At 37.9% G+C, this 26,379-nt stretch overlaps 1 protein-coding gene across 1 annotated transcript in view; it reads left to right on the top strand.

The window, feature by feature from the left end:
- Kynu (kynureninase) overlaps positions 1-26,379 on the top strand; it is a 119,999-nt gene that overhangs the window by 73,948 nt on the left and 19,672 nt on the right. Inside the window, exons 9-10 of the mRNA XM_057755465.1 lie at positions 6,131-6,229; positions 7,371-7,444. Coding sequence (XP_057611448.1) covers positions 6,131-6,229; positions 7,371-7,444 — 173 coding nt within the window. The remainder of the gene's footprint in view (positions 1-6,130; positions 6,230-7,370; positions 7,445-26,379) is intronic.

Here is a 26,379-nt window from a genome sequence, read left to right as displayed (position 1 = left end):
GTACATCACAATGCACAGTAACAAATGTGTCTATATATCAAGTCTGATTATGAATCTGTCAGCCCAGATTCTGATTATGGCCAAGTCTTCTTGGTGTGGATTAACTGTATCGCTTCTCAGTCACTCTCAAAAGGTATATTCCTATAGAAAATTTCTTGCTTACATGATATATATTTCTCAATTTGAGAGTAAGAAAAATGGTACAAATTTATCTCTCTACCTTGGAAGAAAGCGATCAATTAAGTATTATAGATATGGTGTTTCTTTTGTGAAAGAAAAGATGCAGTCAGGTTATAATAAGTATAGCTTTGTGAACCGAATTACCAAGAATAAAAGCCACACCTGTGTTAAGAATTCTCCAAAGCTGAATAGATTTGTGACTGTTAGAACATCTGTGATTGTGGAGCGCTCAGACGTGGTAGGTTTGGGGCACAATTATCTTAAGCTATCTTTAGTCTCCTTAATAGGGATTCATCGCTCACCTCTGTGTGTGGCCTGCCATCCTTGTGACTATCAGGTGTAATAACTTGGGAGTGTGCTAACAAAACTAATTGCTTCCACCAGCCCCATAGACATAGAATGCCATCAGGTAGCACCCGGGTTCCATAACAGAGACTTCTCCATTTTACTATAACAGCTTGATATTTCCATGAAAGTGCTTGAGAAGTGATATGATTTATGATTTTCTTTTGTTCTGTTTCAATAAACACGTCATGAAACTGCCACACTAGACATGGCGTATTGGTGGTAAACTAAATCTATGTTCTTGGACATGATCGTGCACATTTGGATCCTTTGGGGCAGGAACTATGTCTCTGTATCCACAGGTCTGGGCACACAACATGAGGCTCTAAAGATGATCCACCTCACTGCAGTAGTAACGTGCACCTGTGTGAGATACTAGCATGAGTGTAGGTGAAAGTTTCTGTCTTGCCTGATCCCCTAGCTGTTCAGTCACAACAAAACACACAGAAGCTTATACTAATTATAACCTGTTTGGCCTATTATTAACTAGATCTTACAACTTATATTAACCCATAATACTTAACTATATTTAGCCACATGGCTTGGTACCTTACTCAGTAAGGCATTCTCATTTTTGCCTCCTCTACATCTGTCTGGTGACTGCAGACTGAGACTTTCCTCTTCCCAGAATTTTTCTAGTCTGGTCACCTCACCTATAATTCCTGCCTGGCTAGTGGCCAATCAGCGTTTTATTAAACCAATACAAGTACCAAATCTTTACGTAAGCACATGAGCCCATGAGCCGCTCATGTCTAATTGCCTAGTGTTGCCTCATTGGGCAGTTGTCAGTGGCATTTTTCTTGGGGTTGAACTCTTCCCTTACATCACTGGATGATTCACTGATTTGTTTTGAGATGGTAGTTGGGAAACTATTCAGTTTGAATTCTACTTGTTCTTTGTTGTTGTTGTTTCTGAAGCATTTAGTTCAAGGTTAGTCATTTTGTTTTCAGAACATTCATTTACAAGTATTTAACTTGTTTCTGTTTTTAGAAGCTCTGTTAATTTGCTAAGATTTGCCCTTTTTCCTCCTATGTCTAATTCTGTTACTCTGGCCTCTGTATATCACAAACTCCATGATATATAAGCAATTGAGGGGGGAAGCCCAGAAAAATACACTTATTCTTGAGATGAAAGGGACTTTATTAGCTCAGTTGGAAAACAAACAGAAGGACTGATCACCCGGTATTGAGTCCCTATATGTTACATGTCAGGTAAATATCCAGGACAAGTCCTAGATACAGTAGAAGGAACAGACAGGAAAGAGGGAGTTCCTTCCAAAAGTACAATGCAGGTTTCACCCAAATCACAGGTCCCTAGCCAGCATAAAGAAGTTTGTCATTTTCAGAAGAAAAGAGGAAACACATGGAAAGAAAACAGAAATATTTGGAGAAAACTGCTATTTGGTATTATTGTTCCTCATTTATGTTTGATATTATTGTTAGTTCAACTTTGGGAAAAAAAATAGGCACAACAGAAGATGACTTAGCCAGCCGTTGCCTTCATGGAGAACATCTGGTTTTTCTGGTGTATTTTGTTTGTGGTTGTTTTTGTCATTTTCTGGGGTTTTTGCTGTTGTTTCTGTTTGCTTTTACCAATCTGACAGCTTGTTGCTGAGCTGTTTAAATTTTTTTCATCCCATCTTGATTTAATATTGGAAATTCATGTACATCTAAAAATTTTCTTTTAGATTTTCCTACTCAATGGAATGTATTTCAAGATAAGATCTGATGATTTTTGAATTTCATTTGTAACTGTTGTAATGGATCCCCTTTATTGTTTATTTTATTAAATTGGTATTTTCTCTCTTATGTTTGTTCTGTTTGGTTAAAGCCTTGTCAATCTTATCTTGTCAAAGAAATGACTCTTTACTTTATTGATTCTTTATTGTTTATTCTGTTTCCTGTGTCATGAATGTCTGCCCTGATCTTAACAACTTCTTCATGTCTTCTACTTGAGGTTTGCCCTGTTCTCCTTATTCAAAACTTTAAGTGCATCATTAATTTATTTAGTTGTAATCTCTATTTCTTTCTTTCTTTTTTTCTTTCTTTTTTTCTTCTTTCTTTCCTTCCTTCCTTCCATTCTTTGTTCCTTTCTTTCTTGCCTTTTATTTACTTGACATTTTTATTTATTATTTATTATATTATATATGTATATATGTTTATGGATATACATATATATATATATTTCCCTTACAAAAATCTTTCCAGATTTCCCTCACCTACTCACCCAAATTCATGTTCTTTCCCTCTTAAAAAAGACAAAAACGAACAGCACCAAACCAAATGATTTCTTAATGTAGGCATATAGAGCTATGAAGTTCAATCCCATTGGTTTTGAGATACTGTGTTTTTATTTTTATTTGCTTCTAGTAATGGCTTTATTTTTGTGTGTGTGTGACATCTCCAAGGACTCACTAGATGTTAAATAATGTGTTACTTAGTAACCATAAGTTTTTGTGTGTTCTAGAGTTTGTTCTTGCTTTCCATTGTATTAATGCATTGTAGTCTAATGAAATACAATGAACTGTTTAATATTCCCTGTATGAATTATACTTTATTTGTGTCCTAATATTATGTGCATTGTACAGTGCTTGGCTGCAATGCTCTGTATATGTCTGCTAAGTCCATTTGATGTATGATTTCATTTAACTCAGATATTCTTTTCTTCCTTTCTTTCTTCCTTCCTTCCTTCCCCTCTCTTTCTTTCTTTCTTTCTTTCTTTCTTTCTTTCTTTCTTTCTTTCTTTCTTTCTTTCTTCTCTACTTTTTGTGGGGATGGCTTGCCAATTGGTGAGCGGAGGGCATTGAAATCACCTCTACTACTGTGCTGGAGATTAATATATCTCTAGTAGTTATTTTATGAAATTGACTGTATCTGTTTCCAGAACATATCCATTTATAATAATAATGTTCTCTTGATTGATTGATCCATTAGACAGTATGAAGTCGTTGTCTTCATCTTTTCTCATTAGTTTTGGTTTAAATTATATTTTGTCAGGTTTTATAACAGTGTATAACAGTGATATCTGCTTATTTGTAGATCCATTTGCTGAAATGGCATTTTTCATTTTCTCAACCTATGGTGATGAGGTGTGTTTTGGGATGCAACATATAGATAACCCCTGCTATTTGATACGGTCTGTTAGTCTGTGTTTTCAGATTGGGGAATTGAGACCATTAATATTCAGGGTTATTGGAAGTTGTGCATTGATTCCTGCCATTCTGCTGATTTTGTAGTGTTGTTTTTTTCTTTTCCACCATTGATTAGTATTATTCACTCGTGGCTTATTCCTATCTGTAACCTCATGGAAAGATTTGTGTTTATCTTAAGTCTTAACATCCCTTTCAATATTGTCTGTAGAGCTGGCTTAGGGGTTATAATTTATTTAGTCTATTTTTAATCATAAAAGTACTTATATTCTCTTAAATTATGGTCAGTAGTTTATATTGACAGTAGCTAACTTTCAGAATTTAAAATCTTTCATATCAAGACTTTCTAGCTTTGAAATTTCCAGTTAAATAATATACTGTTATTCTGACAGACCTTTATACATGACTTGGTGTTTCTGTCTTGCTACTTTCAATATACTTTCTTTGTCCTGTTTTAGTAATGTTCTAATGAGAATACTCTGAAAGGACGTGTTTTCCTGCCCTAAATGCCTTATATATCTGGATTGGCATCTCTTTTCTTAATTTTGATAAAGTTTCTATCATGATTCTTTTGAAAATGTTTTCTGTGTCTTTTAGAATAAGTTTACTCTCCTCCTATGCCTACAACTTACAAATTTGGTCTTTTCAGAGGGCCTCATCCATCTTGGCGTTCTCAATATTCATTAACTCCTTGTTTTATCTTTCTCATTGTTGGAGCCTTCCAGTTCTGACACCTTGTCTTCAGGCTCAGCGTTCTTTTCTCTGCTTGGTCCACTCTATTGCTGAGGCATTTTAGAGTTTTAGTGTATTTTTATCTTATTTTATTTTGCTTAATATGGTATTTACATCCAGCATTTCAGGTTGTTTTTTTCTTCAATATTTCTTTTTGACAAATTCTTCCTTCATTTCATCTATCGCCTTCTGTATTTCGTTTGGCTATTGTGTCTCCGAACATGTTTATAACCATTTTGATTTCTCAGTCTAGGATTTCACCTAGTTTACTCTTACTAGATGCCATTGCTACAAGAGTAATAATATTTGAAGGAGTTATGCTGTCTTGGTTTTTCCTGTTTCCGACATTAGTGCACTGGAAATTGTGTATCGGTACTACTTCTTCACCTGATTTGGTGTTTTCTAATCAGCTATATTCTTTTAGTTGAAAGATTTATACTGTTCAGGTGTGACTTGGGTAAGGATGTATAAAATGTAAAGTTCAGAAAATAATTTTTTATATCAAGAGCTCCAAGTTTTGGCATAAACTCTGTTGGCATATATATATATATATATATATATATATATATATATATATCTCCCCATGAAGAACACATACTAGGAGAATGACCAGAGCTATTCGGTATTAACACATGTAATTGTGATACTAGCATAGACTTGAAAAACCATTGGAAGATAAATGGTCAAGGATAACCTGAATTATGCTTAGGTTTTAGTTAATATGATTGGAAGAAAGAGGGAAGTAAAGTAAATAAGGAAAAAGCTTAAGTATTAGATCAACTTTGAAAAAGAGAAATTAAGGTAGGAAAAGTTGAAGTATACTTAGGATCTACAGAAATTAGAGACTGATTGTTAAATTGCTGGAAAGTTATAATCAGACAAAAAAGAAGGAGGAGAGATCTTGATCAAAGGAAGAGAGGACATGCAAGGAATGGGAGAATATGTGAGATGTGACAGAATAGACTAAATTAAATTAATATAGACTAGAGTGAAAATTCAATTAAATTACACTAGAGTGAAATGACTTATAGTAATCTGCATGAAGCAGAATAAACAAAAGCCTAAACAGCTGAACAACAAGCAAAAGCAAGGCCATCATGACACAATATGTGGGTGAGTGGAGGGTAAGAGATGAAGGCTCCAGGAGAAAAAAGAAAAATGCTTGTGTGATTATTGCTAGCACAAATGCACTGAGTTGAAAGGTAAAGATCTTAGATCCTTCTTTTCCTAGGAGGTTCTATGTGGTGCTGCATGGTAGAGGGTTATACAGGAACCATTGGTTCTGCAGCTTGGATGTTCTGGGAACTCTCTGAATCTGCCGGGTGGGAGCCAGGGACCTTTACCCTGTTGTAATTTTCACAGGGAGAATTTAAGCAAACCCCTTCCCTCTCCCACAAATGAACTGTGGAGTTAGTGCAATGAAGGCATCCCAGTTTGGCAGTGATACCTCTGTTTCTCCTACTGGACCCGAAGTTTCATCCCTATCGCCATTCTTCCATACAAGTGCAAATGTCAATGTAGAGAAGAAAAAGGTATTGGAATTTTTATGAAGATGGCTTTAGTCTAGGTTAACAAAAGGATTGTGGGAGTGTGGATCAAATGTTGTGAGCTGAGGTATTGTAGAGGGAAAAGTTACTGTTCAACATGTTGCAAAAAGCTTGAGATACTTATCCTTACTGTTTCTCATCATCAAACCAATTGAAACCTTGTTATGTTCTTCCCTAGGGCTGTTTTGTTGGCTTCGATCTAGCACATGCAGTTGGAAATGTTGAACTCCACTTACATGACTGGGGTGTTGACTTTGCCTGCTGGTGCTCTTACAAGGTAGGAACAAGTTCATGTCTGGAATTTTTTTTATGTCATATAGGTTTTAATCTAAAGAAAAACCTCGGCCCACGACACACACTCTACATTTGTCAGCCCTGTGTTTCCTGATTCAGAAAATAGTGAAGCCATATGATAAAGTAACACGAAACATAATTTAGGTCTATTATCCCTACAGCTGTAGAAAACTTATTCATTAAATTTCTAGACTACTATGAAATCAAATTAAATATAGAGAAAACATTCCACACTTAGAGCTTAATACTTACTGATTAATGTCTTTAGTTTTTGTTTATATGAAGATGAAGTTACAACATTTCTACACATAGAAATGAAATTCTTAGACTGTGAGTATTTGACATGGAACATTTGGACAAAGTCTTTGAAATCTCTGAGACCTTAGTTATCCTAGTGATGCTGGGCATTCCAAGAACACCTCTGAAGGTTTCCCAACTCTCATGCCCTGAAGGAAGGAGTTGGACATAGTTACATGAAGAGTCACAGAAATAGGACTGTGTGTTAGAGAAAGGTAACTATCTAAGGTATGAAGTGTGCAAGAACAAAAAGATCTTAGTAGTTTAAAAGACCCTACTTCACAGGGATTGCAACTTTAGGGTCTTTTTTTTCCCTTAGTGTTCCATGCATGTTCTATCTATTAAATATAATTCTACATACAACTTCATGCACCAAAGGCATGTACTTGACATTTTATGTCTCCCCTAAGAGGTATATTTAACATTTTAATGAGTCATAGATCACCTTCAAGCACCAGCCTCTTACATCTGCCTGCATCTGTCTCTTGCTGGGATAGGATGGCCTATAGGAGAGGATCAACCAGCTAAGTTTTCAGTATATCCAAGGCTCTCCAGAGCCTCCTTTTGCCCTGTTCTCCTGAAGTAATACTTTCAATAAAATTTTGTGAAAAATAACATTGCCATATATTTTTCATCTTTAATATTTCTCATTTGTTTTTCTTTTAACAGTAAGACCCACTACTCTGTTTTACTGCAAAAGCTCAAATGATCGCACATTTTGAACTGGTCAAAAGTTATGGGCTTATTTAAAACAAGTAAAACTGAAAGCAGTGTTTATATCTTTCTCACATTTTCAGTAAACTCATAAAATTTTACTTCTTTTCCAGTATTTAAATTCAGGAGCTGGAGGTCTGGCTGGTGCCTTCGTCCATGAGAAACATGCTCGTACGATCAAGCCTGCGTGAGTAGCGTCTCCAAGCTTTTATTCTGTTATGAACAAATCAGTGTGCATTCCTAAGATGGTAAACGTTTCTAAAACTGCTCTCATGAACAGGAGCTGGATAAGATTATAATTATTTTACCACTTCATTAACAGTGCCGTGCTTTATCGGAAATACATGCTTTCTGAAAACTTCAATTGACTGAATGAGAAGTTTAATCAAAAAGGAAATCTTCAATGCGAAATGAGTTCTTGCAATCACGTAGAGCCAATGGTTTGATGCGAAAGTACTCTTGAAATTTATATTTTTAAAAATGGGCTGCTTCGGCTTTTCAATTGCTCTACATACAATCTGTCTCCCCATCCAAAGCACAATGTTGTGACCACAGCATGAAAGTTACAGGTTGTGTTTGAATTCCCCAATGTCAAGGTGCTAGATGAGCCACTGGAACCAGGGCTTTTACCAAGACACAACTGCTTTTCCTTCTGAGCTGGCCAAATCATCTTTACAGTAAAGACAGTAGACTGAGAGTTTCTCTTCCTTTGGGGGAAACAGAAGAAGTAAGGGGAAATAGTAGGAGTAGGAAGGAAAGGGATCATTCCTTGGCGGAACTAGAGGAGCAGTTTCAAATTGTACACGAACAACTGGCTCTCCTACGCCAGGGCCCAATATCGAAGCCCAAGCTGAAGACAGAACAAACAGAAGAAGGAAGAACCAGAAGGCAGAAAAGATTTAGTCCAGGTTGGGATTGGATGAAGATGGTGAGGGGCCTCAGCTACCTTGACCCCAAGAAATCTAAGAAAGCAAGTGGTGGTGGGACTGGCAATGCTGCTATTCTAGTCCGCCATGGCTTTGGACCTTGAGAAAGAAGTAACAACAAGATACCCAAGGACACCACAGAGACAGCCGCAACTGCCTTACCCATTGATCAAGATTCAGAGGAGCAAGAAAAGAGAAGGCCCGTGCATTACAGTGAGAAAAAAACTGTTGAGCTTGGATATCAGTATTACCTCGGGAGAATCTGGGTTGAACCACACATGTCACTGTGGCTAAGGAGCCCTCTTTATGTGATTCAAATCCAGTAGCAATTGAGATTGGTTTTGAAACTTACGAGGCATACACACTTAGCTTGAGCACAGTTTTATCCAGCCTTTAAAAGAAAGTTGGAGTTTTATACTACTAAACCCATCCAAAGGTATAAGTGCACCAATGGGCTATAAAATACCAAATGGTGAATCCCATGCAAACATATATGCACAGACATGCAAACCCACATATATATGCACGGATGTACACATATACATGTATTTTACAATAACAATTAATGAAAAAATGAAGCCATGGATTTGAAAGAGAGCAAAAAGGGATATATGTGAGGATTTGGAGAGAAGAAAAGGAAGAGGAAAGTGGTGTGTTGTAGTATGATATCAAAGATATCAAAATATAAAAAAATCACTTCTAAGAAAACAAATAAGAAGGGAAAAAGGAGGGAGGGAAAGAAGGAAAGAAAGAAAGAGAGAGAGGAGGAGAGAGAGAGGGAGAGGGAGAGGAGAGGGGAGAGAGAGAGAGAGAGAGAGAGAGAGAGAGAGAGAGAGAGAGAGAGAGAGAAAGAGAGAAGAAAGAATGGCCAAGGAAGAGCTAGCTTCGGAGAAAGAATTGGGAATTACAGATGCAGTTACAAGATATCAGTGGACAAGCCAACTCACCAATCAGCCTCTCAAGATGGTTAGTGGGAAACAAAGTTACTGTACAGCAAGTCCCAGTGTCCCAGCAATTCCAGCTCCAGATTTAGCTCCTCATCCTCATCTTCCTCCTCTTATGGCAAATTGATTTTGACTCAGTCAGGCTAAGAGACAATTGGAGCAGGAAGGACCAGACCTCTTAGCCACCCTGCGACAACACTTTCTTTCTTGCTGTGACACTTCTTCATCTCACACTTGGCCCTAGGAAATCTGGCACTGTGCAGGGACATTCATTGAAATAGGGTCATGAACAAAATAAGATTGAATTCCCCAGACCTATTGGCAAAGACCTCTAAATGTAGAATTCCTTTGAGAATGATGGAAGTGGGGCAAAGGTTTGGGTAGGAGAGGGTAAAGGTCTAGTACAAAACTACCTGAAGATACAGCTACCATATTTACTCCCAAGAACCCTCCTCTGAGCGTGTTTTCACTTTATTTCGGCTAGGTGAGACTGGGGTGTGTCACACCATGGTCCTACCCTCAGTCTCCATGGGGATGAGAAGAGACAGGAGTTCTCTTTTCTTGTTGGCCTTTTCCTAATCCATTCCCTTTGTCCTTCCACTTCAGCTGGAGCCTGGGAATTTGGTGATATCTTTATTTGGCTCCCAGAACAGTCTTTCCTTTGTCTCTTGATTCTGACTTGTAAATAAGGAAAATATTGTTGGAAAAATTAAGCATTAGACAATTTCTTATTCCTTATCAATATAAAGACAGCCAGACCGTACCTAATAGAGTTCTAAGTGTGTTGTTATTCAAATTGCAGTTACCTTTAAAGCTGTCGATGTTATAGGATAGCTAGTAAAAAGTATCTTCTCTCCTGATAGGCTTTCTAATCCATGAAACTGAAAGGAGCTAAATATTAAACAATGGGCTAGAATTACAAAGCAATACTTGCAGGCTTTATACAGCTCTGTTCGTGTTTTACAGTAAGTGTAAATAGAAACACAATATACCAACATATTTATGTGTTTTTATTTGACAAGAGAACTCATTGTGTGCCTTTCATCTAGTGTGGAGAAAAGCAAATAACATCCTGTATCTTACTTGTGTTCGTCCTGGAATGTGTCGGGTGAGCATCAGGATTGTACACAATACAGTCCTGTGGTTAGTTTTCTTCTTCTCTGTGTCACAGGCTCAATGATTTAACCTTAAAAGAAATTACAGGAGAATTAGTAGACCTTGGAGCACCTCCCATTTCTGCCGTCCTCTGCATATTAATCCTAGAAATTTAAGATCATTTTCTGCGGGTTCCTTAATCATGTCTGAAGTCTCTTCAAGATTTCAAGCTTCTAAAATTAAAGAGTGCTTTTTCTCTGGACAGCTATTTAGTCAGGCCTGTATTTTTCTTAACTATATTGCTGTCGGTACATTAAATTGTTCTGTATATCCCAAATCTTCAGAGAAGACTATAAAGTGCATATTATGAGAATAGTACATATATTTTAAGTCACCATCTTAGTGTTGGTGGTGGTTGGGACATGCACATGCGTGGTATATGGTGGGGGTGCATGCACATTATGTATATTTAAATGTGAAGGTCAGATTTGATTTTGCGTCACTCTCAGTATCTCTCCACCTTATGTTATGAGTCAGTGAACCTGGAACTCACTGATTTGACAAGGCAAGATGGTGAGCAAGTTCCCGGGATCCACTTGTCTCTGTCCGACAAGTCTAGGTTTACAGGTGCATACTATCACTCTCAAATTTTTAAGTAGGTGCTAGAGATCCAAACACAGGTCCTCATGTTCACAGAGCAGGCACTTTATAAATTGAGGCATCTCATTTTATAAGGAAAGGAAGATAGTACAGTAGATAAAGCACCTGCCTAAGCATGAAGGCCAGAATTTGTATTTCCAGAATCCATAAAAATCCAGATGTGCTTGCATACACATGATAAGATTAGCTTGCCTGTGGTATAATCAAGAACGTCTCCAGAAATTTCCAAGCCAGCTAGCCTGCCTGGCCTATGTCACAGTAAACAACAGAGTGGATATCCAAGGTTGTCCTCTGACCTCCCCACTTGTGTGCAGTGACATATATACAAACATATACACAGGAGCAAGCGTACAGACACACATCACACACATACACGCAACAAACACACACATTACAGATAGTGTTACCCTTTCTTCGAGTTTAATTGTTTTCTACATAGTTGAAATCCAAGGTAGTTTTTACTTTTGCCTGATACCTTCTCAGCTATTTCTCATTCTGTTATTCAAATTGAAATAGAAGATCTGATGTGTGATATCAAATTGAAGGGCAAGCTGGTTACAGGGGGACAGGAAAGGAAGTAATATATACATGCTTTAGGGCATGCTAGGAGTTAAGCTCTGGCCTCCCAGCAGAGGGGTGTTGCACTTGGTTTCTCTAGCAATGAATAACGAGAAGGAGGGGGTGAGGATGCTCATCTGCACTGTGTTCTTCAGAATCCCCAAATCATGGTCTCTTGCTGGTGGGAAACTTTCAGATGGTCCCTGCACTTCCAATGCACTCCCCCTAAAGAAATAACGTCTGTCTCTATTGCATACACAAGCTTTGTAAGAAAAATAATAATTTGATACATCCTAGGGCATTAAATGTTGCCATTTAATTTTATTATATGTCATCAATATATATAGGGCTACGTAAATATATTCAAAACTTCAGAAAGAATAAGAGTGGGTGACATTTCTAAAAAAAAAAATGCCATTAGGACATTCTTTTATCCTAACTCTTTAGCGTTTCATTATTACTAACTCCTGTTATATTACCGGCTCCCAGTGAACCTGTAGCATTTTGCCTAATCAAAAGTATTTTTCTCAAGCGAGAACGTTAACTCCAAAGTTTATGGTTTCTGAACTTCTAGGTTATCAAATAATTCTTGGCTGTTAGCAGTTTCAGTGTGCCTTTGAAGAGCTGACTGAACTTCCGCTCCCTGAACTCTCTCTCCCACTGGCCTTATTGTCTACTGCTTCCTCCTCCCTCCATTCTTCCTCACAGTTTTCTCCTTCCTCCTCCTCCCTCCTTTCCATTTTTAGTTTTCTGAGGCAGATTGTGTAGCCCAAGCTGGCCTGTTCTGAGGCAGATTGTGTAGCCCAGGCTGGCCTGAAAGTCAGACTATTTTAGCTCAACTCCTGGCTTCCTCACTCATTACAGGTGTGCCAACCACACCAGAAAGAGAGCTACTTTTTTGATGCTTAGTTTGTATTTGTATCAGCCATGGTTTAAGGTTTTCAAAAGATTATTTTTATGATGTATTGCATTTTAGATAGTCAGCTTGGCATATAGATGGCTTAAATCAGGCTTAACTAGCAAAGCAGCATTACGGGAGATTGGCTTTTGATTTTCGGTTTGTTGTTTATTTCTTCGTGTCCTTAAAGCTTCTTTCCTTCCATGTGATGTCAGAATGACTAACTCCAGGGCTTCCTGTTTCTAACCTTAATCCCCTCTTCCAAACCCGGGATCATGTGTTAATGTGCATTAGGGACTTAGGGCTCTGTCGGTGTGGGAAGTTGCAGGTGCAGGCAAAGAGCAGCGCAAGCTATTCCCGGTGATCGGCTCTTGACTCTGACGGGAGGCTTACTGCTTGGCCGAAGCTTCACTTTGTGCTTCACACTGTGTTTTTCTTTCGTTGTGCATCTGCCAAACAGCGTCCCTGGGAAAATGCTAGAGGAAGAGCAAATATTCGAAATGTCAAAATAAGACACTGAATTAGACTGATTCCACAAACAGCAGTGGAGCTCAGTAAAGTTACATCGAAATGAAAGGCTGTTTCCCTGTGAATGGCAATTATCATGCGGAGACCACATATAACTTGAGTTTCAAAAGTATCATGCTAATTCTACTGCGGGTTAATAATTACATTTCAGTTGTTAGGTCTGAGGTTTCAGCTGGTTAACTCTGTTTAATGAACTTCTGATGCCTGTACCCTCTCCATTTTCCCAGGACTGTAGAAAGACTTGGGTGCTTTGGGTTGTTAAATTATTCATTATTGTAGCTGGGAACCATATGAACAGCCTCAATTCAAAGGCAAAGATCTAAAAGCTGACACGACACACTTGGCAACATCAGCTTTGTTGCTTGAAAAGGCTGACATCTAGTGGTGAAGGGTATTATTTCAAATTAATAACTCATTGTCATTCACCTTTAACAGATATTTTTATACACACACACAATCTTTTTTTAAAATCTCTTATCACAGTACTATGTACATTGCAGAAGTCTGATAATTAATGCTCTGAAAAAGATAAATAATTAAGAAGGTATGGTGTTGTAAGGAGGCTGCTTGTTTGTTCCCGGCTGCTCAGCCCCGAAATAATCACACAGAAATTGTATTAATTAAATCACTGTTTGGCCAAGTTTAGCTCTAACGTCTTATTGGCTAATCTTTACATCTTAATTTAACCCATTTCTAGTAATCTGTGAATCACCACGTGGCTGTGATTTGCAGGGTGAAGTGCAGTCGGCTCCAGCATGGCTACATGGTTTCTCCCTGACTCCACCCTTCTTTCTCCCAGCATTCAGTCCAGTCCTCCCCACCTATCTCTGCTCTGCCCTGCCCTGCTCTGCTATAGGCGCAAAGTAGGTTTTTATTCATTAACGATAATCACAACATACAGAGGGAAATCCCACATCAGTATGAAGGAATTTCAGGTATATGGTTATTGAAATTTTAAATGTTCACTATGGATGTGGAAAGAACTGCCTTGCATAAGTGGATGGTCCACATTTGTTTGTGAAATGAATCACTGGAAATGATGATCTCTCCTCTTCTCTTCTCTCTCTCTCTCTCTCTCTCTCTCTCTCTCTCCCTCCATCCCTCCCTCTCCACAGTCATTAATTTTCTATAGTTCTGTGGCTCGGGGTGTGGCCTTGTGAGATAGATCCCCCTCCCCCATCTGCATGGGCATGTGAATTGTGGTTGATATTATGTGCATCTTGCTCCTTTGTTGATACAATGAATTGGGCCTTGGCTCCTCATGGGCAGTTGTTCTCTGCATTTTGAGGTTGTGACTTTCTATAAGGATCTTTATCTAGTCTAAAGAGAAGCTTCTTTGATGAAAGGTAAGGGTTTACTCTTCCCTGAAGGTATACAGATAAGTATCTAGAAGGCAGTTAGGAATCATAGTCATTTAGGAAAGTGGCAGTAGCCTATTATCCTCCAAGTAGTTGACAAGCTGAGAGTAGTTATCAAGATTTCCAGTAGCCATTCTGCTTTCCCCCTGTTGAGTGGAACTTCAGTCTGACTAGATGGATGCTGGTTATCCCTAAAATGTAAGTGTGACTATTGTACTCTTTAGGGTACCTTGCCATTCATTGTTGTTGTTCATAGGTTTTACAGATAGGAAGAACTATCAGTTGTTGCCCTCTCTTGGTAGCTTACATAGCATCTTTAGATACCATGAGAGCCAGTCATCAGGTTGGGGTTTTCTAGATTCCTTCAAATACTATTTCTGAAGAGGTTTCTTCATGAATATGTCTTATCTTCAAGTTCTGGGAGGCAACTGAGAACAGCAGCAATGGCCTAAATTGTTTGGAAAGTATCTCAGACTTTCCTGACCAGAAACTTGAAGGGTGGTGGTTACTTATGACTGTTTCTCAAGGGGAAGCCTCACCACTTCATGTGGTGAACCTTCATTTAATATATGCATGTACACATGCCTTTCTAAGTAATCATAAAATAATATGAAAAGGAAGCTTCAATTGCAAAAGCTTAATAATCAGAAATGTGTGACAAACAACAGTGTTCAAATGACCTTGACTTTGTGTTAGCTTTACAAATGTCAACCTTTCCATTTCATACGGTCCAGGATAATGTTTGCCCTTTTGATTTAGAAATTTCAATGATACCTGAATTCCATGAAAAGTTTTTGTTGTTTTTCCTGCAAGTTCCCACAGGCTGTAATTCAATATTCAAACCCAACCTGCCTTTATAAAAATGGATATCCTGCTTTGATCGGATATGCAGAAAGATGATTTCTGTTCAAAATGTTAAACTTATTCAGTGAAATCATGGTGCTTAGTGTTGTTGTACCTCTTTTGCACACAGGTTCAGAAGAACTCCAAATACCCCCATTATGTTTAATCTCCCAAAATGTTCATTTCTCTTTGGATAACTTGTGAGCATTTTTAGTGGTCATGAATGATGCCTACTAATAATTTTGATGAGAATTCTCTAATTTTAACTCATTCCAACACATTTCTACAAACACTTACTGTCATTTGATTGAAATTTTTAAATATAGGTGACATTTTAAAAATCTTATTAAGGGATTTCCTCCTCTTTATTGTTACAGATAGTTTGCAACTTAAAAAAAATGCTGGCTAACTTTAGTGAATGGTTAAAACAAATTTTAGATGTCAGAAGCAGGTTAGTATTGTTTTCTTGCAACTTATTATGCATATAAAATGCTTATATATATGAAAAGGAGGCTTCAATTGCAAAGGCTTAATAATCAGAAATGTGACAAACAACAGTGTTCAAATGACCTTGACTTTGTGTTAGCTTTACAAATGTCAACCTTTCCATTTCATACGGTCGAGGATAATGTTTGCCCTTTTGATTTAGAAATTTCAATGATACCTGAATTCCATGAAAAGTTTTTGTTGTTTTTCCTGCAAGTTCCCACAGGCTGTATATATATATACATATATATATTGCTCGCTTTCTCTCTCTCTCTAGGACAAAACAAACATACATAAGGAAAAGAACCCAAGAGAAGTCACAAGAAACAGAGACCCACTTGCTCCCCCACATAGGAATCCCATAAAAACACTAAACTGGAAGCCATATATATACAAGGAACCTGTAGGGTAAAGAGAGAGAAGAAAAAAGTGCACATAAATACAATAAAAAATAACAATTATTTTTTGAAACAAAAAAGGAAAAACCCTGACATAACGTTATAAGACAGGAACCTCCAATGGTGTTGAGTTTGTTGTCTGTGGCTATCTACTACTAGACACAGCAGCCTACCCTTAAGAGTAGTTTGGTCCCCAGTAAGACTCCCTTGGAGGAAACTAAACTTTTATTTGCAGTGGTTTTCAATTGGAGATTGCTTCTAGGTTAAGATGCAGATCCATGAAGGCCGTATGCATGCTGCTTCAGTCTGTAAGTTCATATATGTGTTGATATCAATGATTTAGAGGAACTTGTTTCCTTGGCATCTTCTCTCACCTCTGGTCCTTGCACTCTTTCTGTCTCCTCTTCCAGAGGGGCCTGTGAATACTTAGAGGAAGGATTTGATGAACTCATCCCACTTAGGAATGTGTTCCAAGGTCTTTCATTCTCTGCTTACTGTCTGATTGTGACTATCTATATTTGTTGCCATCTGCTTCTGGAGGAAGCTTGATTGAGCAAGGGACTGATCCAGAAGTATAGTAGAACATCATTAAGAATCATTTTATTGCATTTTTAGACCCTTAGTGCTTGGTTTTTCCGTAGATCTCTTCAATAGCTAGTCTCAGGTTCTTGAGTCAAGCAGTATCTGGCATGAGTTCTGTCTTGTGAAGTGAGCCTTAAGTCAAAATAGATATTAGTTGGTTACTCCCAGAAGCTTTGTGCCACCATTGCAATTGGCATATTTTGCAGGCAGTAAGTACATCATTGTAGATCAAAGGTTTTGTGTCTGCCTTGGTGGTTACATTTCTCTTTTGATAGCATACAGAGTATTTTCCTGCCCCAAAGACAAGCACACAGGGATGAAGACTCTATGTGGGCACCAGCTCCATTTCTCTATGTTTAATGAATAGGGCTTTTCATTGGTTTGTGAAGAGGAACTTATAGTCTTTGCAATAGTTTTAGTTAGTGGGAGTTCCTATAGGACTCCATTTTCAAATAACTCAATGAGATGTAATCCAGTCTTGGTACTGGAGGCTCCATTTAGTAACAAGAAATGTCCGGTTGTTACTCTGTCTCTCCATTATTTGGTGATTTTGTTTATATCACCTTATGGTATTTACCTTTTTATTTCTTTATATAAATTTGGATATTAGCCATCTATCAGATGTGTATCTGGTAAAAGTTTTTTCCCATTCTGTGGACTACCCATTTTTCCAAATAAGAGTGTCTTTTAGTATGCAGAAGCTTTTTAGTTTTATGAAGTCTCAGTTATTAATTATTTGTCTTAGTGACTGTGCTAACACTATTCTGTTCAGAAAGTCTTTTCCTATGCCAGTGACTTCAAAGATATTGCCCACTTCCCTTTCTATCATGTTCAATTTATCTGGCTTTATGCTAATGCATTTGTAGTTGAGTTTCATGCAGAGTGATAAGTATGGCTCTATGCATTCTTCTGCATGCAGCCGTCCAGTTTGATCAGTATGTGTTTTAAGAGTGTGCTTCGATTTCTTTATCAAAAATCAGATGTGTGTATGTCTGAGTCTTCAATTCAATTCCGCTGATTGATGCGTCTGTGTTTTTGTGCCAATTCAGTGCTGATTTTGTTACTATAGCTCTGTAGTACAACTTGAAATTAGGGATGGTGACACCTCCTGGAGGTCTTCTATTATTCAGAACTCTTTTTTCAGCTACTCTGGGTTTGTGTGTGTGTGTGTGTGTGTTTCCATATAAACCTGAAAATTGTGCTTCCAAGATTTGTGAAGAATTGTGTTGGAATTTGGCTGGGGATTGTGTTGAATCCCTAGATTGCTTCAAAAACCTCTTTTTAAATATAAAATGCCTTTGCTATGTAGTCTAGGCTGGTTTTGAACTTGTGATTCTTCGGCCACAGTGCTGACAAGAGCCAGCAAGAAAGTAAACATTCTTTCTGATGGAAATTAAAAACAAATGTTACAGGTCATCTGGGAAGATACCACTTAAACAATCATATAATTGATTTAAATGACAGACAACACCTGGGACAGAATGACAGAATATGAGTCCCAAGCCAACTTGTAAACAATGACTGATTATGCCATATAAATGAAGACATGTAACTAACTCAGGGCTGCTTGGTCTAAACTCAGACTAAGACAGAAAGAATGCAAAGCTGCAATTCCTCTGTCAAACAGAATACAATATTAGTTAAGTGATTGCTTTTATTCAGTTACTTTGAAATCTGAAACTGTTGTCTGTGAGAGAGAGTCACTCTACAAATTCCAACTGTTTAAGAGGGAGTAAGAGGAAAAGGGTATTGTTTAAAAGAAGGGAGGCAGGGAGGAGGCGGAAATTTTTAGTTAAAAAATTTAGTAATAAAAAAATTTAAAAAAAAGATATTCCTTAAGTTTATATCAAGGGGCTCTTCTTTTTATTCCCTTCACTGGTACTTTTATGGAAGTGTTATTGGCTTAACATTTTAAAACTGCCTTGTTATAAACAGATTGCCCTTTATCCCATTCTTCAATATTTCAGAAAGTATAAGCAATAATAAAATCAGGATTGTTTAAATTATCAGTTCTGAAACCACACTGAACAAGTCAGTTACATCTGTCCTCAGACTTAAACCTCAAGTTGTTAGTATATGGGGTTCAAAATCAGATATGTCTCTTTCAGAAAATTCACCTCTGGAATCATGGTATTTTAACCAACTCTGTTTTCATTTATAAACTATTAAGATTTAAGATCGATCATTATTAAATTATCATTTGCCTAGATGGCAAGGTGGTGTATGTTTGTGTGTGTGTGTGTGTGTGTGTGTGTGTGAGAGAGAGAGAGAGAGAGAGAGAGAGAGAGAGAGAGAGAGAGAAAGAGATGGTTGTGGTGGTGGTGGTTTAGCTCATTCAGAAAACAAAAGGTAACATTTGGTGTTTTCCTCTATCAATATTCACCTTATTATACTTTTTTATCTATTTTGATCCCTCAACTTTTCCAAAATCCCTCCCACCTCACTAACTATTCTATTTTCTCTTTCTCCTCTTTCCTTCTCTCTCTCTCTCTCTCTCTCTCTCTCTCTCTCTCTCTTTTCTCTCTCTCAAAATGAATGAATAAATGAAAATGAACACTAAACCAATCAAACCAATAAAATACCAAGACAAAAAAACGAAGTGCACAAATTATGGAGTCCATTTAGTGTTGATAAACTACTTCTGGGCATGGGACTTGCCTATGTGTGTGGTTAATAAAGCCAATGACACTCCAGTGAAGAAAACTGATTTTCCTTTTGACCGCAGGTATCAAAGGCAAAAAGATTATTTTTTAAGGGAAGAAATTTGTGTCAACTTGCCCTTCTTGGTGATGGGATTTTGTTAGATTTGAACCTGTGAAGGTATGTGCTTGCTGTCACCCTCTCTGTGAGTTGATATTGACAACAGTCCTGTTGTGTCAGGAAATCACTCTTCCCTTGGAGTCGACCTCCATCTCTGAATCTTACAGTCTTTCAACCTTCTCTTTCTCATACATTCCTAGTCGTTCATGGGAGGAGTTTGATAATGACATCCCAACTGGGGATGAGTGCTCCAAGTCTTTCTCTGAACATTGTCCATTTGTGGGTCTCTCTATCAATTACATATACTGCAAGAAGAAGCCTCTTGATGAAGATTGAATGATGCACTGATGTATAGACATAGAAAAATGTCATTAGGAGTCATTTTATTGTTTTGTTCCTTTATCAGAATAGTGGTAGTAGATTTACCACTAGGGACCCTAGCCGATCTAGTCTCAGGTTTTTATCCACTTTAACAGAGTCAGGCATGGATTCCAACTCACGGAGTGGACCTTATGAACCATCAAGATTGGTTACTCCCATAACATTTGGGCCACTATCATACTCATTGATCTTCTAGTCAGGTCACTGTTCAAGGTCATAAGACCTGTTGCTGGGTTATATGGTGCTTTTCTCCTCTGATATCAGGCACAGTAATTTCCAAAATCATGAATATTAGTCAGTAGGGGCTAAGGTTTTAGTTAGGCACAAGCTTGAACTCTCTATATTCAATAACATAAGTAGTATCATCTACAATAAGGCAATACTATCGGGTTTTAGAGATACTGTTACTTAACCTAGAATTCACTGATTTGGCTAGATTGGTTGACCAGTGAAATCTCTGGAATCTTCCAGTCTTCTCCTACCTACAATGGGGATACAGGCTCATAACCATGTCAGAATTTTTTAATGACTGCATAGGTGTTCATTGTTTAGACCTTATTAAATATTAATTATTATATTATTGAGGTTATAATTATAACATTCTCTCTTCCCTTTACTGCCTCCAAACCTTCCCATATAATTTTTGTTCACATATATAGGTTATATTCATATATATATATATATATATATATGTGTGTGTGTGTGTGTGTGTGTGTGTGTGTGTGTGTGTGTGTTTGTGTAAATATAACTTCATAACCTGTTTGGTCCACATAATGTTTCTTGTGTGTATGTTTTTATTGCTGAATGTGCAAGTGTAAGGAAGACCACTTCTCCCATGACCAGTTTAGTCAGTTTCCTAAAGTTATTTTTGCAGGGCTGAGGCCTTGTGGGTTTTCTCCATCCAGTTTGGTATGTCCATTTAGTGTTGTCCCTGTTCGGCTCATGTTTGGGCAGCCATGTTAGCGAGATTTTATGGGTGTAGTTTCTGATATTACTAGGAGACACAACTTCACAACAAACTTCTTGATCCTCAAGCTCATAAAATGCCCCCAACCGCTGTTCCACAATATTCCCTGAGCTTAGGGACAGGATCACTCTGTATAGATGTTTCCATTGGGATTAGGTTCCATAACATTGTATTTTGATCTGTTGTGATTTTTCTGTGGTGGTCTGTGTCTTTTGCCAAGAGAAGTTTGCTGGGTGACAGTGAAGACGATACTTCTTTATGGCTGTTTTATAGACTGATTTTAGAGAATATGTGGGTTTAGTAAATTAGTTGTTGTAGATTCTCCTTCAATAACCATGATTTCACTAGCACTGGGTATTTAGCTCGGTTCAGTACCAGCCATTTTTTTCCATTTGCTGGCATATGAGGTTTTATATGGTGGCAGGAGTCTGAACTCAGCTTATTATTCTTGTGCTCCAAGTACTTCACCCACTTAACCTTCTCCCCAGCCTCAGCAGTTTTCATTATGTGAAATCTCCAAATAACTTTCCCATATGGTAAACTTAAGCTGTTACTGTAAAAATAACTTATTTGTACCAAGGTGTGATCACAATTAAAAATAAATTTGATTAATCATTTTGTTTTCTTTCTACTAACAAAATAAATAATTGCAGCTGTTAAAGGAAACCAAAGAGTAATTATCCACACTATAAGATCCTTGAGGCCCTTCTTGCTAGCACATCAGTCTTCACTGATAATGATGACATAATCATTAATTTGGGGGTGGCGAAGTCCTTTGAAACCTTGCATTTTATTTTATGCTCTAAAACTTCAGTCTAGGGTCTCCGAAGGTATATAGGGTCAGTGATCCTTTCAGACTTGAAAAGTAAAAGTTGCCAAAGAGCTTCAGTTCTTGTGTTAATTACTTCAGATTCTGTACAGAATATGACCTTTGAAATCTGCAGGTTTTTTTTTTTTAATTTTATACAGCCTTATCTAGAAATTGCATGCATCACCCCCAGCTCTTTAGGATTGCCAAAAGAGCTGGTGTGGAAGTCTACTGTGAGGATACACACACCTGGTGTGTGGGCAGCTCGGCAAATGACCTCACCACTCACAGGTCCAGGACATTTTGGTATTTCAAGACATTCTAAATACAGTTCTTGAAACAAATGGCTGACCTACAGGATTTAGTTTCTTTGCCGGTTTGTGTTGTGTCAGAAGAAAGAATTTGCTTGGATGGGAACTATTCATTTACCTGCCATTCTCACGACTTGATGTAGAGATGGTGTGCCTTTGGTTTGCATATTATTTTCTGTTCCAATCAATTTTGGTTGATGTCTCCAAAGATTTAACATAGCAATTGAGGCAGAAAACAGCCATGTGACATATTTTTTTAAAAAATACGGGGTTTATGGTCCTATTAAGATTTCATCATAACCTCTCCAATGTGATTGAAAACTTGATTGTAAACTAAAACTTCTTAAATCTGAATTATTTGAGTAAGGAACATTGGATTATTAATTTCTCCTTCATAATCCAGAGTGCTGAGGGGGGAAATTAATGTATGTCCCTTTTTTCTTTCTTTATTCCTACCATAATCGACAAACCAGAATTTAGCATATGGAGACATTTATACTCTGAAATTATTCTGAAGAGGGTGTGAGTTGCAAAGTGCTGACAAATTAAATATGCATTTCCATATGCTTCTAAAAAGATCAAATGTATCTGTGAGCGCTATCTACATAAATCCTTCATGAGTTTGGTTCAACACGGATGCCCAAAATTTGAGTACTTTCAAAAGTCTCAGGCTGAGATGTCTTTTTCCTGTTCTTGTACTCAGGACATCATTATTATTTCAAAGGATTACATAGCAATATTTCAAGATAATAAGATACTTCAAGAAACTATATTCAGAAAAATTTCAAAGACTTTCTTCAAATAATGTTTTATTCCAAAATATTGATTCAGCTCTTATAAGAATAACATAATATTCTGAAACTTCAGTAAATAATAATTTCCATTAACCAAAATGTATCAATTCAGGAGATAAATCTGTATGACTGTGCTTGTCATATTGCTAGCTCACGGTTACATTTGAATAAGTCTCTTGCGAAATGAGACTTGAAGAGGTAACTGAACATGTGATAGAACCAGGAAGACTGGGTTGGGCAGATGAAAGGAAGAAGATGAATTGAACTCAGCAATAACTCCTCAAAGTGCTTCACACAGGAATGTTAGACAGCTGACACAGAACTAAGCACAGCAATGGTGAGGAGGTAAATAATATCAGAAAATAGAAATTGACGATGCTCTCAATACCAAGCCATATCAAGCCTGATACCAGGCCTGCTTGGGGCTAGTTGCTAGTGCCAGAAGAGGAACCAAACTGTGTTGGCTCAAACAACCTATGCTGCTTCTTTACTGGAAGTATCTTCTTTGTCATGGAGATTCTCACACCAGAGTCTGTTTTTGTCACACTGTCAGCTTTTTGCCTGTATGCTGATTGACCAATGACTGGCTTAGGCATGCCTTAGTCTTTGTTTAGTTTGTGTTTGATTTCTGCACCATTGTCTGCCCTGATTTTCTCTATAGGAAGTGCCCTCTCTCTGTGCCTGAAATCCTGTTACTGCTAAGATACCTTGTCTACTTGAAATCAAATCTCTTTTCTCTGTGTTTCTTCTTGCTCTACCCATTGCCTTAGCAAAACAACATCCTGCTGTGAAATTGTGGGCAAAGAAGATGTCCTCAGGACTTATGTACCTACCAGACCAGGTCCAAATGTTACCCAACTAACTTCACATGCCAGAACACAGAGTTCTAGTACATTCAAACAGAGATTGTTTGCATTTGTCAATCCAAATTGTTTTAGATTATATGTCTAAAACACTGTCAGGGAAGCATGCAAGAAACACTATGGCTTGTGATAGATGAATAAATCTTAGAGCAATAAAAAATGATGATCAAAAGATCCACAATTGTTCATAAATAGACGTTATCATCACTTAACCACAGAAGAATATTACCCATCATTCTACACACAATTCAAGTTTAAGTGGATCAAAGACCTCAGAGACATCTGACCCAGCTAATGATAGCTCACAGACTCTGGAATGACAGCTGAGGTACCTGCGTACGCCCTCTGAATGTGGGTGGCAGTTATGTCTTGATCTGGTGGGGGAAGGCCCTGGTAGTGGGACCGGAACTTATCCCAGGTGCCTGAACTGGCGTTTTTGGAGCCCATTCGCTATGGTGGGATTCCCTACTCAGTCTTGATATAGGGGGAGGGGTTTGGTCCTGCCTCAACTTGGAATGCCAGGCTTTGTTGACTCCCCAGGGGTGGCCTTATCCCCTCTGAGGAGTGAATGGGGAATAGGAAAGGGGGAAGGTAGCAAGTTGGAAGGAGAGGAAGGGGATACTGGGGTTGGCTTGTAAAATAAAAACAATGTCCCACTGTGACATTGTGACCAAAGAACATGACCTTATGGCTTATGCACCTACCACAGTGAGTCCATATGTTACTCAATGAACTTTACATGCCACAACACAAAATTCTAGTACATTCAAACTGAGGTTGTTTCCTCAGGAAAAAGAACACATAACAGGTGGCTCTGGAGAGCAGAAGGGGCTTAAAGACCTGGGGATCAAGGTTTGGGAGCTGGCATTGGCCTGGTTCAAGCCTCTTCAGTGATCTTCAGGTCCATAGTCCTGTGTTGGGGCTGGGGTGAAAACTGGGAGTCTTGTGGGGGTGTGCCATGGACCAGCTCAGGGGAGCCACTCAGACCATGGGAAAAGCAGGGTCTTAGTAATCAGGAAGGCACAAGTTTGGCAAATGACAGACAGACAGAGACAACACACAAGAGAGTGGTTGAAATCTGCTGCGATTTTACTGAATTCATGTTTTCATTATATAGTATTCAAACAAAGAACAAATCAGAAGGTTATATATCATCAGTTGGCACAGTATAAAAGCTTCTTTTAGTCACATCAGCGATTTTGAAGAAAAGCGTATTATCAGTAACAGGTGTTAGACATAAGACATCTTTTGAAGAAGAACTCTTGTCCTTGGGAACATAAATCTCAGACAAGTGGTTTCATCTTATCTAAGAATAGAAAGTTTCTGTCTCATTATCGCTATCATGGCCCTCCCTCTTTCTAACCCTTTCTTTATTTCATCTAGTAACCAAATATGCCTAATCAGTTCTCTGCACCTGTTGAAATACATTTTTTTTGTACCTTCTTATGCAGCAGTTCTCATAACTCACCATGTGTTTCCACTGAATTGGCTTTCTATCCCAAAATGTTCCAAGTCCTTCTACAAGCCTCCTGTGCTGGAGATTTTTATTTCAACTTGACACAAGTTCAAGACATCTGAGAGGAGGGAACCTCACTTAAAAAAAATGTATTTATGAGACCAGGTTGTAGGCAGGCCTATAAGGCATTTTCTTAGGTATTGATTAGTAGGGAAGGAACTAATCCATGCTGGTGCTATCCCTGGATAGTGGTTCTGGGTTCTATAAGAAATCAGGCCAAGCAAGCCTTAAGGGAGCAAAACAGTAAGAGGCACCCCTCCATTGTTGTTGCATCAGCTCCTGCCTCCAGGTTCCTGACCTTCTTGAGTTCCTGTCCTGACTTCTTTCAATTCATTGATGAACACTGATATAGAAGGGTAAACCAAATAAACCCTTTCCTCATCAACTTGCTTTTTGGTCATGGTGCTTCATCACAGCAATAGAAACCCTAACTAAGTCACTTCCTCAAAATGGTCAGGTCAGTCAAAGAGTTACTCTTTGACCTGGAACCATTTTTTTCTCATTTAGGGTTTCTATTCCTGTGATGAAATACCATGACCAAAAGCAATTTGAGAAGGAAAAGGTTTCTTTCAGTTTGCATGTCCCAATCATAATCCATCAGGAAAGGAAGTCAGGGCAGGAAGTCGGGGCAGTAACCTGGAGGCAGAAATCATGGAGGAGTGTAACTTACTAACCTGCCCACAGGCCAACCCGTAGGGAGCATTCTTCTCAGTTGAATTTCCATCTTCCCAAATGATTCAAGTTTGTGTCCAGTTGAAGGAAAATTCACCAACACACAAACCTTTCCCTTTGAAGTCTTCTTTTCTCCTCTCATGAGTCCCCTTCAAATCTAATTACCCCATTTTACTCTCATATAAATACACATACAAAAGAAATAAAAAATACTGTGTGCATGTGAAAGAGAAAATTCAGCATTTGTCTTTAAGAACCTAGGTTATCTCACTTATTATAATATTGTCATTGTCTTGAATATTTTATAATTTCATTTTTTACAGTTAATAATATTCCACTGTGTGTATCTATTATATTTTCATTTTCTGTTCATCTTTAAAACGACAAATTAAGTGACTTGATTTTTTTTCTATTGTAAGTAGAATAGCAAATATATGCCCCAAACTATCTCCATGGTAGGATATAGAGTCCTATGGGAAAGTGCCCAGGAGTGGTATTGCTATATAATGCAATAGTTCTATTTATAGTTGTTTGAGAACCTTCCAGAATTATTTCCCTAATGACTGCACTAGATTATATTTCCTCCAACAGTAAATAAGGTAAGGGTTCTGTAAAAAGGAGACTGCACATTGATTTTCTGGATCGCAGACCCAAATAATCACACAAAATTATATTAATTACAACACTGTTTGGGAGATGTCTCAGGCATATTTCTAGCTAGCTCTTATATCTTCAGTTAACCCATTTCTAGTAATCTATGTATCATCACGAGAC

The sequence above is a fragment of the Chionomys nivalis genome, chromosome 22 (genome assembly GCF_950005125.1).
Source record: "Chionomys nivalis chromosome 22, mChiNiv1.1, whole genome shotgun sequence".
In the NCBI taxonomy this organism is placed as follows: Eukaryota; Metazoa; Chordata; class Mammalia; order Rodentia; family Cricetidae; genus Chionomys; species Chionomys nivalis.
This window is presented reverse-complemented; position numbering and strand designations above follow the sequence as displayed.